The sequence below is a fragment of the Lynx canadensis genome, chromosome E1, assembly GCF_007474595.2.
Source record: "Lynx canadensis isolate LIC74 chromosome E1, mLynCan4.pri.v2, whole genome shotgun sequence".
Taxonomy (NCBI): Eukaryota; Metazoa; Chordata; class Mammalia; order Carnivora; family Felidae; genus Lynx; species Lynx canadensis.
Genome location: NC_044316.2, coordinates 42,307,545 through 42,325,722, shown reverse-complemented (window position 1 = coordinate 42,325,722; position 18,178 = coordinate 42,307,545). Strand labels below are relative to the sequence as shown.

The following is an 18,178-nucleotide window of genomic DNA, read 5'->3' as shown; positions in this document are numbered from 1 at the left end:
CCTGGAATTTCCATCTGTGCTCTGGTTGCTGTCCATAAGACCTCATGCCTATCCTGCAGAGGGAGAGCACCAATACGATCATCTAGAAATCATCTTGCTTTGGTTCTGAACCGATCCGCTTAGAGCCAGATTCACTGTCCTTCTTTTGTCTAACTCTAAAGATAAATTAAACTTTCATTCCCTGAATACGTTAAGGTAGGAATCTAGACTCAGAGGTGGGAGGCCTGAATTCCATTCAGGGCTCCATTAATAGCTGTGGCCCTGGGTAAGTCCCTTCCCCTCTCTGGTCCTTAATGAAGAGTTAGAGTCGATCCCAAGCCTGTAACACAGAACTGCCAAGGCAGCTCCGTTGCTAGAGATTCTTTTTTTTGTTTTTTAAGTTTATTTATTTATTTTGAGAGAGAGAGAGAGAGAGAGAGAGTGTGCCTGCATGCACAAGTGGAGGAGGGGCAGAGAGGGAGGGAGAGAGAGAATCCTAAGCAGGCTCCTTGCTGTCAGCCTGGAGCCTGATGTGGGGCTCGAACGCAACGAACCGTGAGACCGTGACCGAGGCCAAAACCAAGAGTCAGACATCCAACCGCTGAGCCACCCGGGGGCCCCTCGATCGCTAGAGATTGTGATTCGGTGTGTCTCGGGAGGGGTCCTGGTCCCGTGAAAGGGCAGGAGTTGGGGTCCCATGCTCTTTGGGGCCCCTTCAGCCACGTCTGGCAAAGTTGGATGACCAGGTGACAGTAGCTTGCTTGCAGCAATGAGGGGCCAGAGGCCAGTGGGTTTTTGGCCTTTACGCTGTCCCTCAGCCACCACCTGTCCTCAGGTCCCACTCCCATGCTTTCAGACCGGCCTTCTGCAGAGGAGAAGCAAGCTCGCGGCTTTAGGGACAACAGCACAGAGCTGGGATTACAATGCTGTTGCTGGGTTTTCCATTTCACAGCTTCAGCTGAGTGAACAAAAAAAAATTTTTTTTGACAACTGAACCCTGTCCTTAAGTCTTCTTTGTGTCAGCTGGAGGGAGACCACCTGGGGGCGACGCCAGTCCCAGATTGAGGAGCGCTGCTTCGTAAACCGTTTAATAATTGAGTTAGATCTCTCCATTTGGATGACGACTCTAGTGGGTATTTTCCTCTCTCCGCCCCTGGCTGCCCTGGGAGGACGAGCCTGGGCAGATTTAAACTTCTGGGCTGGTCCCCCCACCACCCACATCCGAGCAGCTGCCTCCCCCTGTCACTTGGTGTGTCCTCAGGGGAGGCAAACTCATTTCGGTATAAGCTCAAGCAAAGTGTAATTAGGACAGTAAATCTGCCGTTTTATATAAAAAAAAAAAAAAACCAGCAAAACCCATGACAGATTTCAAGGTCCTAGAGAAGTGATTTGATGCTCAGGGAGGGGTGGGAGAGGCCTGGCCTTCACTTTAATTTCTTCTAACCTGGGAGCAGACTCCAAGACCTGGTAACCCCGTTTACTCCCCAAAATGCAACATGACTTGAAAAAAGTCTTTTGTGAGCGGTGCCAGGGTGGAACAGCCGGTTGAGTATTCGACTTTGACTCAGGTCATGATCTCGCGGTTTGGTCGAGCCCTTGCATTGGGCTGTCTGTTGTCAGCACAGGGCCCGCCTCGGATCTTCTGTCTCCCACTCTCTGTCCCTCCGCAGCTCTTGCTCCTCGCTCTCTGTCTCTCTCTCAATCTCAAAAATAAACATTTACAAAAAGTCTCTTGTGAGATAGTCTGAGGTTGCAAGAATGGGGACGTAACTTCATGAACGTCTCTTTTAGTCTCTGTGCCTCGCGGTGTGACTTCAGCGCCTGCCTCCCGTCCTCACTTCCTTTACGGGACACTTACTGCGTGAAGGGCTTTGTAGGCATTTTCTCAGTCTGCAGAGAGCCTTATGAGATAGGTTCCATCACCTCCATGTTATGGACAAGAAAACTGAGGTTCCGAGAGACAGGCGACCTGTCCAGGGTTGCACAGCATTGTAAGTGGAGGAACTGGATCTGAAAAGGCCCATTCGCCTCACCTCCTCTATGCTGCTGCTGCTCAGTCTGAGAGAGCCGCAAATTCCAACGCCAAGTTCTCTCCCGCAGCCTGTCATCCTTCCCTCACATTCCTCCTGGGCAAGATCCATACTCCTCTAAACCTCAGGCCTAATCACCACCAGCCACTGCTTCCGCTGAGCTCTCCCGTCTGGGCCACTTGTTGGTTGAAGAGGAAGGATTCTTCTGTCTAAACTAGCCACCTAGACGGTCTTAGTGTTGGTGCTGGAGGTTGGGGGGGGGGGTTGGGGGGGGTGGGGGGTGGGAGGACATTCTTCCCTGTGAGCCTCAGTGCCCCAGACTATAAAGTGGCAGAGACAGGGGAGCTCTGTGGGCATCTGGAAAGTGCCTTGGGTTCACTACGGAGGGACAGGTGTGCCCTTCTTATGGGAAGTTCGCCTATAGCGGGTACCCCCGCCTCCAGAAAGCACTCTGCGTTGCAGCACCTGACCTTGTTCTGCCTACTCGGCATTTTGATTGCTAAATTTATACCGTGTTGTTTGCCTTGTTTATGAGTGTTTTCTAAAGACTACTGGAGGCCTGTCCTGAGAGAATTTTCCATCTTCGGATGGATCCAGAGTTCCCTAAGCTCAGAACTCCACACTCTGCGTGGGCAGGCTGCGTCTCCCTTCCCTTCCTGTGCCTCCCTCTCCCCGGGTCATTCGGGCATGACACTTATCAGGCCTGGTGTCGTCCACAGGCAGGGCAGGTCGTTCTGGTGTTCCTGGGGTGGGCCATCCCAGCCAGCCAAGCGTACCCTACTCCGGTAATTCCCCGCCTCCCGGCTCTGCATTCTCGCTGGCCTCCTCTTTCCTGGGAAGATGTTCCTGGTGGGCCTGACAGGGGGCATCGCCTCAGGCAAGAGCTCGGTGATCCAGGTGTTCCAGCAGCTGGGTTGTGCGGTGGTTGATGTTGACGTCATCGCCCGGCACGGTGAGTTGGAAGGTGGTGGGTGGGATGTGCACAGCAACTCCCCTGCGCCCCTTTCTGCCATCTTGTCTCATCTTTGTTTCACCTTTTATTTATTTATTTTTTAAAAAAAGTTTTTTTTAATGTTTGGTTATTTTTGAGAGAGACAGAGCATGAGTGGGGGAGGGGCAGAGAGAGACAGGGGCACAGAATCCGAAGCAGGCTCCAGGCCTGCTCTCAGTACAGAGCCCAACACAGTGCTCGAACTCACCAACTGTGAGATCATGACCTGAGCTGAAGTTGGACGTTGAGCCGACTGAGCCACCCAGGCGCCGCTATCTTACCTTTTTATAAGCCCTTTCAAGGCCTCGGAGGAGGGGGCAGCCTTCTCCTTCAGGCCTGGTCTGATTTCCTGCTCCCTGCCCCTCACTTCCCCTCTCCCCGCTCCATTTCCTCTCCCCTCTCCTTCACCTCACCTTGTGACCAACGTGAGGGGTTCTGCGCGCTCTGCTCTCTTCCTTAACTGCTTTCCCTCCTCTCGTTTTCTGTCCAACTGAAAGAGGCACCCCTGGGTTCCCCCATCATTTTGTCCCTAGTCATTCGGGGGCCTCTGGCTAGCCTGGAGGCTCTGGAGAGTGACCCAGCCCCCTCCTCATGCCACAGTTGTCCAGCCAGGATACCCCGCCCACCGGCGCATCGTGGAGGCCTTTGGCACCGAGGTCTTGCTGGAGAATGGTAACATCGATCGCAAGGTCCTAGGGGACCTGATCTTCAACCAGCCCGACCGGCGGCATCTACTCAACACCATCACCCACCCTGAGATCCGCAAGGAAATGATGAAGGAGACCTTCAAGTACTTCCTCCGAGGTAAGAGCCAGGGCCTGGGACAGGTGAGGCAGAGCCCTCTCCTTCCAGGGCCAGGGCCCTCCTCCGCTGCAGAAAGTCTGGCCAGGGACAGAGGCGCTGGCTGTCCTGGCTGCCAAGTTCACACTGTTCCTTTGCACCCCCCACGCAGAGCCCTGTGCCAACCCCCGAGGAAAGGTACACATGTCCCTCAGCATTTAAAGAGGTTGACAATTGAATGAGAAGAGACACTTGAGGCTTTTGAGCCGCGATCCCCAGGAAGTAAGTTGATTTTTCTGGCAGGGATGGGAGTAATACCAGCTGACGAATAATGGAGTCTGGAGACTGGAGTTTAAGTCCTGGTCTCACAGCGTCTAACTGTGTGACTTTGTTGAGTGAGCCAGCCCATCCTCTCCACAGTGAGGCTAATAATGCCAACCTCGAGAAACTGTTAGGGGAACCGAGTCCACATGAGTGACTGTCGATCACCACACAGTATAACCCACGGTCAAAGTCAGATTTGGTGCTGGTCGAGCTGCCTGGGAAAGCTTACAGACTGGACACCGGGGAGGGTCCCAGATGGCCAGGGCGGGTGCAGGGTGGGGGGTTCTAAGCAGAGGATAATCCTTTGGGGCTAGGGCTCAGTGGAGAGAGTTAGCCTGACATGTGCCAGGACTGAAAGAAAGGAGAGTGAAAAGCCAGAGTCTGTGCTCAGTTGGCAAGAAACTTCTAGTAGAGGTTGTCAGCCTTTCCCAAGCTATAGCCACGGTGCCAGCCCTGTTCTATAGGACAGTGTTGGGCAGGGGTGACCTGATATCATGCAGGATGGGGTCAGTCACCAGCAGTGGAGGAGCAGAGAGCAGTGGCATGAGATCGGGCGGGAAAGTTGGCCGAGGGGCCCTGTAGATCTGCCCACCAGCCTTTGGCAGATGTCTCTGCCTGCCCGGGCATCAGAGTGGAAGGCCTGGCTGTTTGTCTCCCCATCATCAATCATGATGCAGAGATTTCCCTTCTTGGAGGGCATGGGGCAGCCTTCTAGGTTTTCTTCTGGCTTGTGCACTATGATCTTGGCCAAACGCCTTATTTTATTCTCTCACGCATCAAGTTCTTATGTAGGGTTGGGAGAGGTTCCACATTCCTCTGGCCTGTACCTCCCTTCAGAAGGAAAGAGATGACAGGCATCCATGACGTTGACCTCCCCCGCCCCCATCCCTCTTCCCCTGCTCTGGCCAGGGCAGGGATGGGCTCCAGACATTCTCCCTGCTGGACCAGCTTGCTCTGCATCTCAGCCCCTTGCCGCAGGCCCCCCTCCCTCTCTCTTCCCTCAAGGAGCGTCTCTGGACTCTTTCTGCCTTTGTCCTGCCTCTTGTGTCTGCGCCAGGACCCCTCCTGTCCCCCACCCAGGAGCGAAGCCTTCTGCCTTTCAGTCCTGCCCTTTCGCATTCGCTCCCTGGCCAGTTACAAGTACATCTGCAGGGCTTTGAGGCCACAGCGGCTCTCCCCTTCTGAAATTAAGCATTGGATAATGTCACCCGCTCCAAAGTTCCCCTGCTGTGTCATCCACCCAGCCTCCCCTCTCCCCAACCACCACCACTTAAATAAAAGCTAGAAAGCTCTTTTCAGCTCGATAAGGTGAAAAATGGGGACGACAGCTGTGGCTTCCACAGTCCCAGTTTTTCCCTGATGAGTATAACAAATACAACTGTCAAAGTTGGTATAATCAAACGTCAGATAAGATCACCAGCTGTTGGGGAGGTCTCTGTGTAGGCAGACGGATGTCTTAATAGAGTCAGGATAGTTTGCAGAGCTTATCAAGCAGGAGGGATGTGACAGCTGAATAGCCCTTTGCCGGTGAACCAAAGAGCTGGCCACGAGCTGAGCTCCCGAGAGGGGCCCGAGGAGAAAGGACAGTGGGGGGGAGAGGGGAGGTGAGGCGGAGCAGGAAAGGGAGATAAGAGGCCCAGAGAAGGTCTGGTCTTGGCTCCTGTTCTGAGCTGGGAGGGGAACGGGGGCATTGAACGGCCCCCCTTCTTCCAGGGAATGGTGGTAATAATAACCATCATTTACGGAGCACTTGGGGAACGTCTGGGTGAGGAGGCGCCAAGTGGCTTACATGCCTTCGCTCACTTGGTCCTTACCACCTTCCTGTGAGGGACGTGGCCTTCACTCACAGATGAGGTTTGTGAAGGGGCCCAAAGTCACATGGGAAAGCGGGGGGCTGCAAACCCAGGCGTGTCATCGGAGCCCACTATCCTAACCCCCTCGTTCAGCTGAAGGTTTTTCTTGGGCTTCCTGAGCAGCAGATCGTGGGGAGCAGGAAAGCCAGCAGCTTGGGTCCTCTCCCCTGTTCCCTGCGTCATCCGGAGTGCCGGTTTCCCCACGACCCCCCCCGAAACCGGTGTGATGTGTGTCTGGCTCTGGTTGGAAGTGTTTGTGGCGGGAGGCCATCCCGGCCAGGCGGGCGTCTGTGGGCAGAGGCAGCGCCCATCCCTTTCTCTCACTGCTCCCAGTCCCCCGCCAGCGTTTTGCACATACACAGGGGACGCTGGCCCGAAGGGAACTGGGAGTGTGCAGCTCATGGTGTTTTTGTGTGGGCAGCCTGGGCACCCGCCCTCTCACTGTGGGTCTTGACTGGCCTTGGCTCGTACTGGGAGGGCCAGCCAGTGCCTTTTCCCTCACTGGAGCAAGTTATATTTTATTAGTCATAACCGCCCACCACCTCCAGACCAGCCTCTGCCATCCCTGGCTGGAGGCGGCCTCTTGTGCCAAGAAGCAGCCTCTTTCCTTTTGGGGCTACTACTGCTGCCCGCAGATGAGCCTTTTATGAAGAGTTGGTGGAGAGAGCCATGCAGGACTCTTCTTTAACAGAGAGCCGCACTTTTGTTTGTTTGTTTGTTTGTTTTGTTTGTTTGTTTGTTTGTTTTTTGTTTTTTTTTCTAGCCAAGATGGGTGACAGGGCAGAAAGGGCCAGGTTCCTCCTGGAAACTCCCCAGTCTCCTCCAACTCTGGCTGTGTCATTTCCTTACTCACAAATAACAACTCTTTAGGTTCAAGGTCAAGGCGAACTCAACCCTCTGTGCCTCCCCTGACCACCTCACCAGCTTCGTCACCCATCGTGCGAGGCCTCTACGGCCAGAGAAGCAGAACCTCGCTGCTCCGCATGCTTTGCTGGTTCCCCCCATTCCTGGACCCTCACCTCAGGAAACTCATGTTCAAGTATCAGAAGTCCCACCTGGTTTTCAGGACCAGTATAAACGCCATCCCTCCTGCAAGGTCTTCTCTGCTCATCTGGTCAGGAGTGACCCTGTAGCATTCTGTTATGGATGGCATCAGAACCGGCCAGCATTCAGGTTATGCCTATCCTTGCAAGGTCTCCCCTTTGCTAGAGAGCTCTCAATGGTAGGGGCCAATGGCTTCACCTCTACTCCCTAGCCTAACACAGTGTTTGTTTGCAAAATTAAACTGTGGGTTTCCTGGCTTCTCCCCAGGATATCGCTATGTGATTCTGGATATCCCCCTGCTGTTTGAGACCAAGAAGCTGCTCAAGTACATGAAGCACACAGTGGTCGTGTACTGGTGAGTGTGTGTCAGGGCCAGGCCTGACCAAGGCTGGAAAGGTGGGCCCTCGGAGTAAAGCGTGTACCTGAGAAATGGCCCACATCGCTTTGCCCTTACTCCACTGGGCGACCGGGAGGCACTGGGGGTTCGGGCGATTGTGTCCAGAGACTGTAGGTACCACTTCTGTGCCTGACCCAGATATGCCCCAGGTAGGCATGGGAAGTGAAGGCCCCCAGGTTTCCCTAGTTGCTTGGGAAGGGCTCCCCCTGCTGGCCATTGGGGGCACTTCGGCCCCGATGCCCTGAGCTACCATGTTGTTAGTCACTGGATCCCTTTTCCCTCCTCTCCATTTCTCAATTTTCAGACAGCTCCCACATTTATTACTTCACTCAATTTACCTTTCAGCATGAGGTCTCCAGAGCAGGAGTTGATGCTTCTGAGTTATAGAAGAGAAAACCTGAGGGGGAAGCTACTTGAGGGGGTGTCCAGGGTCACCCATTGGCAGCGCCTGTGAATGGACGGTTGCCGGGATGGATCTGTCAGAGTCCAACTAAGGAAGGAGCTTTGTTCTCAGAATCCCTCAGGACACGAAGCAAACCAGAATCTAGGTTTGGCAAACAGAGCCAGATCAGACTGTCAGAGAAAATGAGTCACAGTCCCAGTGGGGTGAGAGTAGATGAGGCTGCAGGGTGTCTCTGCCTCCCAGAAGCTTCCTGGATGCCACCCACAAGTACAACAGACACAGAGGTGGGCACTTGGCTCTGTGGGTATTTTGGGCACAGGGTGGCTCTCCAGAGACTGGTGCGTGGAAGGCTCCTAGCACACGGGAGGTGGGGCCCGGAGTGCTCATGCCCTAAGCATAACCCTGCCTTCCCCCGCAGCTGCCCACCGAGGCTGCCACTTAAAGCCCAGTCTGACTCTGCTGAGCCCAGTGTAGGGACTCAGGCATCCTCATAGCTCCCCCGCTGGCCCACATCTCCCCTGTAAACCTGCAGCTTCTCTGGGTTCTTTAGGCCCTGTTTGTGAAAGACTGTCAACTGAGGCCAAGTACGCTCTATGAAGACTTTGCCCTGGGGTCTTAATACAATTGGAACTTTGCACCAAGGGATCAGAAAAGGGTGGGGGAATCTTCCAGTAGAGGTGAGAACACTGGTCGTATCTGCAGTCACCAGAAGACCCACGCCTGCCCTGTCACCTTTCTCTCGCCGCACTTTCCTTCCAGCTTTGTCTGTTCACTAAGAGCAGAGAGAGCTGTGGTAGCCTGTTTTTTGTTGTTGTTGTTTTTTTAAGTTTATTTATGTTGCAAGAGAGAGGAAGTGGGGTAGAGGCAGAGGGAGAGACAGGAGAGAATCCCAAACGAGCTCTGCACTGCCAGCACAGAGCCCCATGTGGGGCTCAAACTCATGAACTGTGAGATCATGACCTGAGCTGAAATCAAGAGTCAGATGCTTAACTGACAGAGCCAACCGGGCGCCCCCAGATTCAGCCTGTTCTACAGATCCTTCAGGCCCGCTCATCAGCCAGAGGAACCTTTGCTGGAATCCCGGGTGCTGTTTGAGAGAGGCTGGAGACATGTGAATGAGTGATTATTCGCTTTTCATAAAAGAGATTTACACTTTACAAAACTAAAGATCCCCTCATGGATTCATTTAACTATCCGACTATCCCTTGTGCCTTTGAAATAATATGGGGCATTTACCAAAGTGTGATTATACTGAAACATGATTATTCACATTTTTGAGGAATTTGCCAACTGAGGAGTAAGGGTTTGGGTAAAAATCTTATTACCATAAATAGCATCATTCCTTAAACTAACCATATGGGGCTGTGTCTGAGCCCCAGGAAAGGCTGTCTGGGAGCCCTGCCTTCCCATTCCAGGAAGCCCTCTGCTCTAGGCCCACACCTTCTAAGGATGTGCCCTCACAGGTGGCCCTGAGCCCCCTCCATGCTTTCACCCAGATTTCCGCAGCCCCAGATTTGCAGTGTCCCTAAGATCCAGTCCTTGTTCTTAGCCACACAGGGGTCGGCCCCACGACCCTGAGAGGATGCTGTCCCCATAACAGAGGAAATGATGAGAAGTCCTATTTATTTTTAAGGCCAGTATAGATGCCATCTTTCTACAAGGTCTTCTCTCATTGGCCAGCCAGAAATGACTTTCTGGAGCCTTCTGTTCTGAGTGGCATTGGAATTAACTGGTGTTCAGGTTGTGTCTGTCCGCAGAAGACACATCCCAGGAGGGCCTCTGGTCTAGGCCACACCTAAGTGGAGACCAAACTGTAGTGATCAAATCCTCTCATCTTACAACTGGGAGAACTCAGGCCTAGTGGCAAAGCGGAGAGACCCCAGATGGCAGAGAACAGCTGCAGCAGCCCACCCCCTCTTGTTCTCACCGAGGGGCTCGGGCAGCCATAGAGCTAGAGAGGGGTTTGAGATGACCCCACGGGATAGCCTGGTGGTTCCTGTGTAGCCAAAGGCAAGATGGGGGTTTCCCGAGGAAGGACCTAGGTGGTAGTATCAGAGGGGGCGAAAGACGTACTCTGAATTTCCTTTGGTTGGTTTGTTTGAGATTTTATTTGATTTTAAGTAATCTATACACCCATTGTGGGGCACGAACTTACAACCTCAAGATCAAGAGTTGCATGCTGTACTGACTGAGCCAGCCAGGCGGCCCTTTTTTTCTTTCTTTCTTTCTTTCTTTCTTTCTTTCTTTCTTTCTTTCTTTCTTTTTTTTTTTCATTTTATTTCCTTTGAATTTTTTTTTTGGAGCTAGGCGACTGGCTGGTGGTTGGCTTAATCTGTGGTGCCTGGCGCTGTCCCAAGGACCAGATCCAGCTCTCAAGTCCTTGCTCTAAGGGGAAGCACCTTGGGGCTTGCCTGTCCCACTCTGTCACTGGCATCGAGCACAGCAGCCACCACCTCGGCTCTAAATGTGAAGGGGTGGGGGTGGTGAAGCAAGGAGAGGGGTCTTTGCGGTGGCTCGGAAAGCTATTTGGGATGCAGCAGGCCCAAGCCCCAGGGGAACTATAGGAAGCGGTCGGCTGGCGGGCACAGGCCTTTCAGTAAAGGTCACCCGTCCAGGGATCCAGGATGTAGCTGATGCCAGATGACCAGATCTTCCCGTCTTACAACTGGGAAATCTCAGGCCTAGTGGCAAGGCAGCAGGACCCCAGATGGCAGAGAACAGCTGCTGCAGCCCTTCCCCCTGCTGTTTACGCCAAGGGGCTCAGGTAGCCCGCCATGCTGCCGGGGTCCTCAGAGAGTGAGGTGAGGCGGGGGTAGGCCCCCTCCCTGACTGTGGGCCCGAAAGAGGGTTGAGGGAAGGGGCTGCCCGCCCGTCACTCGCCAGTGGGAGGGAGGCTGGGGCCTACAATGCCTGAGCAGCCCTCCTGTCTTGTCCTTAGTGACCGGGACACACAGCTGGCGCGGCTGATGCGGCGGAACCACCTGAACCGCGAGGACGCGGAGGCCCGGATCAAGGCCCAGCTGCCCCTGAAAGACAAGGCCCGCATGGCCCACCACGTCCTAGACAACTCGGGGGAGTGGAGCGTCACCAAACGCCAGGTGATCCTCCTGCATGCTGAGCTGGAGCGCTCCCTGGAGTACCTGCCACTGAGGCTGGGGGTCCTGACAGGTCTAGCCGGCATTGCGGGCCTCCTCTACCTGCTCGCCCCGCTACCGTCCTGCCCTCCCCTAGCTGGGCACTCCCAGCGCAGGAGGCCCCAGGCCTTGATCTCCTCAGAGGCTGAAGCAGGTCACAACTGCATCCTGTTTCCTCCCTAGCCCTCAGCACACACGCCCTGTGATCTGGGCTGAGCCCTGCACTGGGCCGACCCTTCTTTGGAGTGCATCCTGTCTGAGGCAGAGAAACAGCCCTCTGTCAGTAGATACTCCTCCTCACCTTCCCTCGGGCCCCTCCCTCTGGAACCACCTATGGAATGGTATCTGTGATGGGGCGTGAAAGCGATGGTGGGAAACTGTGCCAATTTCTTGGGGGTGCGGGTGAGAAGCACTCTCTCTGTGGCCATCGGCAGTGTTTAAGCTGGGAGGTTCCCTGGGCCTGAACCCTCCTCCAAGCACATGCCCCATCATGACCGAAACCTGCCATGTGGAGCAGGGAAATAATTTTGGACCAACGGCTACCACCTTCGGACAGGATTCTCTAGGTTGAAGCCCTGGGCCAGGATGCAGTGAGAACTCCCTCGTAGGTAATGCTGTAGCTGGGCCCCTCGGGGGATGACCCACTGCCCCACCTTGGCGTTTCTCCCGCATTCCCCACACCTGCTCACCACCTGCCACCAGTCTGCCTCCCACTCCGTGTCCTCTTTGCCCTGAACTCTTGGTAGCCCACGCGCAGCAGGCTGTTTCTTGCCCCTGTGCCTTCTCTGTGCTGTTCCCTTACCTAGAATACCTTTTGTTTCTCTGCAGTGGGTTAACTCCCAGCTCAAGCACCATCTGAAGCCCCAGGCTGGGTCAGGTGCTCTGGGATAGCCTCCTTCTCTCCCCTCCGCTGTGTTTTACTTTAATCCACAGAACTGTAATCTGCCAAAAGCTGGGTGGTCTCTCCTACTAGACTGTAAGCCCCTAGAGGGTAGGGACTGTTCATCTCTGTGTTTCTGGCGGAGAACCTGACTTGCCGTGGGTGCTTAATAAAGTGTTGATCTGAAGTGCCCTGCGCTGTTTTTCCTCTCGCACCGTGGACTGACAGGTTCCCGATGTGGCTGTGACCAAGGAGTTACGCTTGGTCTCCTCCCATACTGAGGCCTGGGTCCCTCACCTCTCCACCTCTCCGGTAGCCCTCTGACTTCTCGTGGGGCCCCGGGAGGACTCCATCTAGGCCCAGGCGTGCCCTGTGGGAGGTGGGTGGAGGTGCTGGGGCCGGCCTCCCACTCGCTCGCTTCATCTTCCTTCCCTGACCAATTAGACCAGCGCACACTTCAGCTCTCTCTTGCCGGAGCTGGCAGACCTGCTGAGGTGCTGATCCTGCGGCCAGCAGCCTATTAAGGCCACAAATGAGTGTGACAAATGCAAATGCTGTGGTGGCCATATTTAGTGCCCCCTTTCCCAGAGCTGCTTATACCTCGGAGGCCAGCTCATTAAGTCACCACACACCCCCGAGGGGCAAAGAAAGACTCAGCAAGGAGGTGTCTGGCTGTGTGGGAGTGGGGCAGGGGGTAGGGGTGGCAGGGCAGGATAGGACCCAGTTCTGTGGGACCTGGCAAGAGGAGGAAAAGGAGAAAAGGCACGGACCCCTTACAGCGCCCTGTCCCCCCAGTCGTTGAGAAAATGACTCCTCATGAATGCCTGTGACGTTCTGGACAGTGTGCTGTATGCGCAACACCCTATAGCTAACATAACCGATCACTGATTCCCGCCCCAGAGAGGTGGAGGGATCGGATTCAGGTCACAGAGCCAGGCTCCGGACCCCTGCTGGCTGTACCTCTGAGATTTCTCAGGGAGCAGCAGAGCCGGGCTCTGCCTCCTTTTTTTTTTTTTTTTTTTTTTTAATTTAATTAAGAAAAAAAATTTTTTTGAGAGAGTGAGGCCTTTCCCAGGGGCAGAGAGAGAGAGGGAGAGAGAGAATCGGAAGCAGGTTCCCTGCTATCAGCAGCAGAGCCCAACGATGGGCTCAGTCTTTTGAACCATAAGATCATGACCTGAGCTGAAATCAAGAGTCGGCTGCTTAACCTACTGAGTCACCTGCCCACCACGCCCCCCCTTTCCCCCCACTGCCTCTGCCTCCTTAATGTGACCTCCTGACTGGAGCTTCTTCTATCAAGTTAGCTTTATAATGCTTCCATCAAAGGACTTAAATGGAGGACAGTGAAAACCCTTTGCAAACTGTACAGTTCCAAAAAATTTTTTTCTCCCCTGCAGAATCTGATGCAAAAATGTCAGAGGATGGCCAGACTGGAAGGTGTACAGAAAACACCAGCCAGTCCTCCTGGTACCCTGGTCCTGCCCCACCTCCCACCTCCCACTTCGCTCCTTTCCGCTCCCCTTTCCCAGGCTTTGTAGCCCAAGGCAGCCTTAGAAGGCCTACTGGGGGCGCCTAGCTGGCTCAGTCGGTAGAGCATGAGACTCTGGGTCGTGAGTTCAAGCCCCACATGGGGCGTAGAGCTCACGTTTTAAAAAGAGAGGAAAAAATGAAGAATAAGGCTTACTTTCCCAGGGGCATGACTTCACGGTCGCTCCTCGGGCTCCAGAGGAAACAGCGGGAGCCAGGTCACCCGGAGCCCAGCCCCGCGCCGGAGCGGGCGGCCTCCCTTCCGGCCGGCAGGTGGCAGCACTAGCCCGGGTTGGGGGTCGGGCCTCCGCAGCGGGCGTTTGCAAAGCGGTTACTAACTTTGCCTGGTCCTGCTCCCGCCTCCGCTCCCGGACCTCCGGCGCCTCTGATCCCCTGCCAAGCGGCTGCTGCGGGAGTGCGGACGCGCCGCCTTGCCCCGGGCGCTAATTAAAAAGCGGTGTAGCTCGCCGAGTCCTCTTTGCTAGAGCTGCGGGCCCCGCGGGCTTCTGGCGCCGCGGGGCGGGAGGATGTGTCCCCTCCCACCCCCGCGAGGATGACACGCCTGGGACCCCCGGCCTCCCAGCCTCCACCTGCGCGCTTGGGCCCCGCGCCCCATTCCCAGACTCTGGGGCCTTACCTATGCCGCGGAACAACAAAGACACAGTGAAGGCTGCGCACGGCCTCTCGGTTGGGGCGAAGGCGACAGGCAAGGCCCTAAAACCGTCCCCATCCCCAGGTTCGGGCTGGCCCTAGGGTAACTATGCAGAGCTTTAACCGTTTACAAAGCACATTCACGCAGTTATCTCCTTGAAATCTGTCAACTCTGCGAAGGGGTGAAGGAAGCAGGTCTAGAATTTACGGTTGAGTCGTCGGCCCAAGTAACCAACAGCACAGTCACCAGTTCTGGACTCCCCAGTACACGCCCCTCCCACTACTTCCAGCGGCTTTAATTAACACCTTGGGTCTTTGTCTAGGAGTTACTGTCAACTCCTCTTCAGATGTCCAGTTTCTTTCTTTCCTGGGGAGGTTGAAGAGGGGCAGGGGGAGGTTCGGGACACTCCATAATGAGCCTCCTTGGCTGGATACTGGATGGCAGAGGGACGCCAGGTCTGCTAAGTGCCCCTTGTTCTGACAAAGCACTTTAGGTCAGGAGGAACCAGTCTCAGGGGCAGAAGAGGGAATGGGGGGGCATGATGACCCTGGGCCTTGGGGCCACATAGTGATGGCAGGGGAGATGCGGGCACGCGCGCGCAGCGCGCACACACACACACCAGAGATGGCAGAAGAGAAGGAGCCAAATGAAAGGGGTAGTGAGGCCCTATGGGCTGCTTTCCCTCTCCCTTTCAGAAGAGACTTGGCCGTGGCTCCTCTGTGTCACCCACAGAGCTGAGGCTGCACCTAGCTGGGGCCCAATCCTCCTGTGCTCCCACCCTCCCCTCCCTGTCGCTCAGATTTCCAATACAATTTCCAGCTAACCAGCATGTCGATAGAAAAGTCGGCAGCGCGATTGCTGGCCAATTACAGGAATCATTCTGCTCCACAGCTCAGCGCCCAGGGAGAGAGGGAGGGAGGGAGGGAATGGGAGGGAGCGGGAGCCCAGCTTGCAGGCTGGGAAGCGGTTTGGCTTCAGCTGAGGAGTGCGGCACCCTTAGGAGGGACCAGGGTGGGAGGAGCACGGGTGGATGGCGGGAGGGGGCGGGGGGGGTGCTTTTGAGGGCAGTTCCAGGCATGGGCTCTTCCTCATCCTTACCTAAGCTCTGGGTCCAGCTCCTCTGTAATAAGAACCCATATCCCAGCCACGAAGAGAACTGGGCACTGAGGGCCCATGAGGAGGGCCCGGGAGGTGAGGCAACAGCTTGGAATAGAAGGCGACAGAAGGGGTGGATGATGAGACCAATCTCCCCCCAGAGCCCTGTGTTTGGGAATGGGGTAGGCATCCCAGGCCTCCCTGGCCCAGAGGACCCTGCAGAGACATCTGGGTGCCTGGAAGCCATCCATGCACGAAGCAGCACCTGTGTTACCAAACCCAGCTGGGAACCAAGGGGATCCTGGGGGGGGGGGGCAGAAGAGGGTGTTTAAAGGGGAGAGGGGAAGAAAGGGCTGCAGCCTGCAGCTGAGTGGACCAGCATCAGCCTCACTCGGTGAAGGGGTAAGTCTGGAAGCCACCTTTCTGCCCCCAAAGGTGGGGGACAGCCATATGGAGGGGACAAGGACTTCCTCACTTAACTTCTCAGCCCCTCTGCCTTACCTCCCACACCCGGCCCTCAAGAAACTTTAACTCAGATGGAAGGACCCCAACTCCCCCATGTCAATCCATCTGAACCTGCTCCTACCCTCCACCTGACCTGGATGCCTCTGCCACCCCCACCCCCATCCCTCAGCACATCTTTCCCAGAACAGTCTTAACTACCCCTCTGGGCTACCCCACTCCGCAGACCCTGAGATCCCTCTGCTTCCCAACACCTTGATTAGCTCCTCCCCTTTCCAGCACTAGGGTCTCTCCCCCAAAGAACTGAAAGATCATTGAGGGACAGAAACTTTTCTGTGCAGTGAATGACTATTGTTGCCATGTTTGTCTTGAATGCCAAAAGGAGGCAACTGTGACCCAAGATCCTTCCTCTGCCCCAGGCTGTAGCCAACTCCCTAGAACCCCTCCCCATTTGCCCAGGATCTCACTGTTCCTCCCAATTACAAACCCTCTCCTTCAGACCCCACCAGGGGTCGGGCCCGGCTTGGATACAGGCCAAGTGCTTAGGCCAACCCAAGGGTAGACAAAGGGGAGACAATAGGAGAGGAGATGGGCCTTAGGCTCCCAGTGCGCCAGGAACGCTGCGGCGCCCAGGAAAGACACCGAATGAATGCTGTTGAAGGGCAAGGCCATCATCAAAGTCCTTTGGTGGGTGCATTGGGAGAAGGGGGTCAGCGCCCTGGGGCCCCTCCTTCCCCGGGGCACCTGCCCAAGAACACAGGCTTGGACGTCCGGAGTGGGATGTCCAGGCTGGCCCTATTTGTGTTCCCCGCTTGGCACGCAGTGGGGCTCCCCGAGCTCTGCCGTGCTGATTAAGCCGAGCTCCCCACTCGAAGCGCCCGCCTCCCGCCGGCCCTCCTCCGGGCTCTGCCTCTCGAGGGCCCGGCGCCCGGTGCTCGGCGATCCGGAAGAGGGCGCCCGCCCCGCCCGCGTCTGCGTTGCCCCCCGCCCTGCGCGCGGCTCTCGCAGCCCGCAGGCTCCGCGCCATCGATCGGGCCGCGGGGACCCGGGCGCGCCGCCTTCCCCTCCCCCCCCCTTCGCTTTTCGCTTTTAATTGAAGTTTGTTTGAGCAGAAGTGCGGAGCGGGAAGAGGCAGAAACCAATATTTAGTTGCTGCAAATTGGCACCTCCAGATCAATTACCCGGCCCGTGTCAGGGGCCCGCGCCGCCCCCCCCCGCGCCCCGCGGAATCTCAATGCCGCGCTGCCCCCGCACGCGCCGCCCGCCTCCATTCCGCCGCACGTTTCTCATCAGCTCCAGCCATACATCACCCGTGGCCGCGAGGGGAACAGATTTTCAATGGGAAAAGTTCCCGGGAGGGTCCTCGTTGCTGATTCCCGCCGCGCCTTGCGCTGTCTGGCCCCCGCCCTCACCCGGCCTGTCTGATGGGGACAGCCCCCAGTTGGGAGTGAGCTAGAGTGAGCTCCAAAAAGAAAAAGAAAAAAAAGAAAAAAGAGTGAGCTCCAAAGCAAGGACTTTGGGTCACAGGGACTTGACCCCAATCCCACTAACTCCTCTTACCCTCGGGGTGACCTAGGAGAAGTTATTTATGCTCCCTGAGCCTCGGTGTCCCCATCTGTAATAAGAGGCTCAACCTTCACCTTGCAGGGTTGTTGTGGAAGTCAACAGGAGAGAAGGATAAAGCCCTGTACTGGGCTAGCACATGGTGACTCTCCATAGATATTAGTTCTCAGCCCTGCTAGGGGGGAAAATAGGTTCCAGAATGAAGTAAGGAAACACTGAGTTGGAAATAACTCAATCAAGCTACCGGAAAATACCAAAGGGAAAGCAGGGGTAGCCAGCCCCTCAGAGTCCCTGGCAGAGGCTGAGCAAACAGGACTCCGGCTCCGTCAGGGAAAGGTTTGACCCCAGCCCGGGTGCATCTGGGTACAACCAGAGAGATGCTTCTCAGTGTCAAGGATGGGGAGTTAGATGGGCCTGAAGGTGAGCAGACGGAACCATGACCCCAAGGCTGGGCCAGTGAAGGAGGCTGGAGGGTTCTGAAGGTCACCATAGACTGAGTGCCAGGAGGCTACGCCCATGGCAGAGAGTGAGGTGGTGAGCCCTGCAGAGTCAGGAAGCTGGGCTGTAGTTGAGGCCTGCCTTTTTCCAGATGTTATGACCCCGGGCCAAGTCATTGAAGCAGTTTTCCCATGTGTAAAATGGGGCCGACACTCTACCTCCCAGAGCATTTGTGAAGGAATACAGGAGACAAGGTATGTGAGAGAGCAAGAAACTCACCGGCAAGCAATTAAGAAGTTGGAGCCGCGGCTCCTGGGTGGCTCAGTTGGTGGAGCCATGCAACTCTTGATCTCGGGGTTGTGAGTTCAAGCCCCACATTGGGCATAGAGATGACTTAAAAAAAAAAAAAAAAGATGTGCGAGTTCCCTGCTCAATGTTGTTTCCATTCCGAGAACCCCTTGAGGGAACTGGAGTCAAATAATTTGACATTTTTAAATGGCTGCCTTGCCAGACAGAGTGACAGGCATTCTGGGTGGGAGGAAAGGGTGTGGGGAAAGGCTGCGGGTCTCAGGCTTAGGGCTCTGAGAGCCTTTACCTCGACTCCTCGGGGCTCAGGGTTACCCATG

General features: G+C 55.6%; 1 protein-coding gene and 1 long non-coding RNA gene across 5 annotated transcripts in view; one reads left to right on the top strand and one right to left on the bottom strand.

Moving 5' to 3' along the window:
- Positions 1 to 12,002, top strand: part of DCAKD (dephospho-CoA kinase domain containing) — a 27,177-nt gene extending 15,175 nt beyond the window's left edge. For 3 of the 4 annotated variants that reach the window (XM_032591089.1, XM_032591090.1, XM_030294788.2), the window contains exons 2-5: positions 2,729 to 2,961; positions 3,601 to 3,804; positions 7,269 to 7,356; positions 10,740 to 12,002. In XM_032591089.1, coding sequence (XP_032446980.1) covers positions 2,850 to 2,961; positions 3,601 to 3,804; positions 7,269 to 7,356; positions 10,740 to 11,118 — 783 coding nt within the window. In that variant the 5' untranslated portion in view covers positions 2,729 to 2,849 and the 3' untranslated portion in view covers positions 11,119 to 12,002. The remainder of the gene's footprint in view (positions 1 to 2,728; positions 2,962 to 3,600; positions 3,805 to 7,268; positions 7,357 to 10,739) is intronic. The other variant, XM_030294789.1, reaches the window with a different exon arrangement.
- LOC115500412 lies at positions 2,033 to 18,178 on the bottom strand. The gene is made up of 2 exons (XR_003964528.1): positions 17,832 to 18,178; positions 2,033 to 3,043 (listed from the first exon to the last, which is right to left on the bottom strand). It is a non-coding gene; the product is annotated as an uncharacterized LOC115500412 (long non-coding RNA).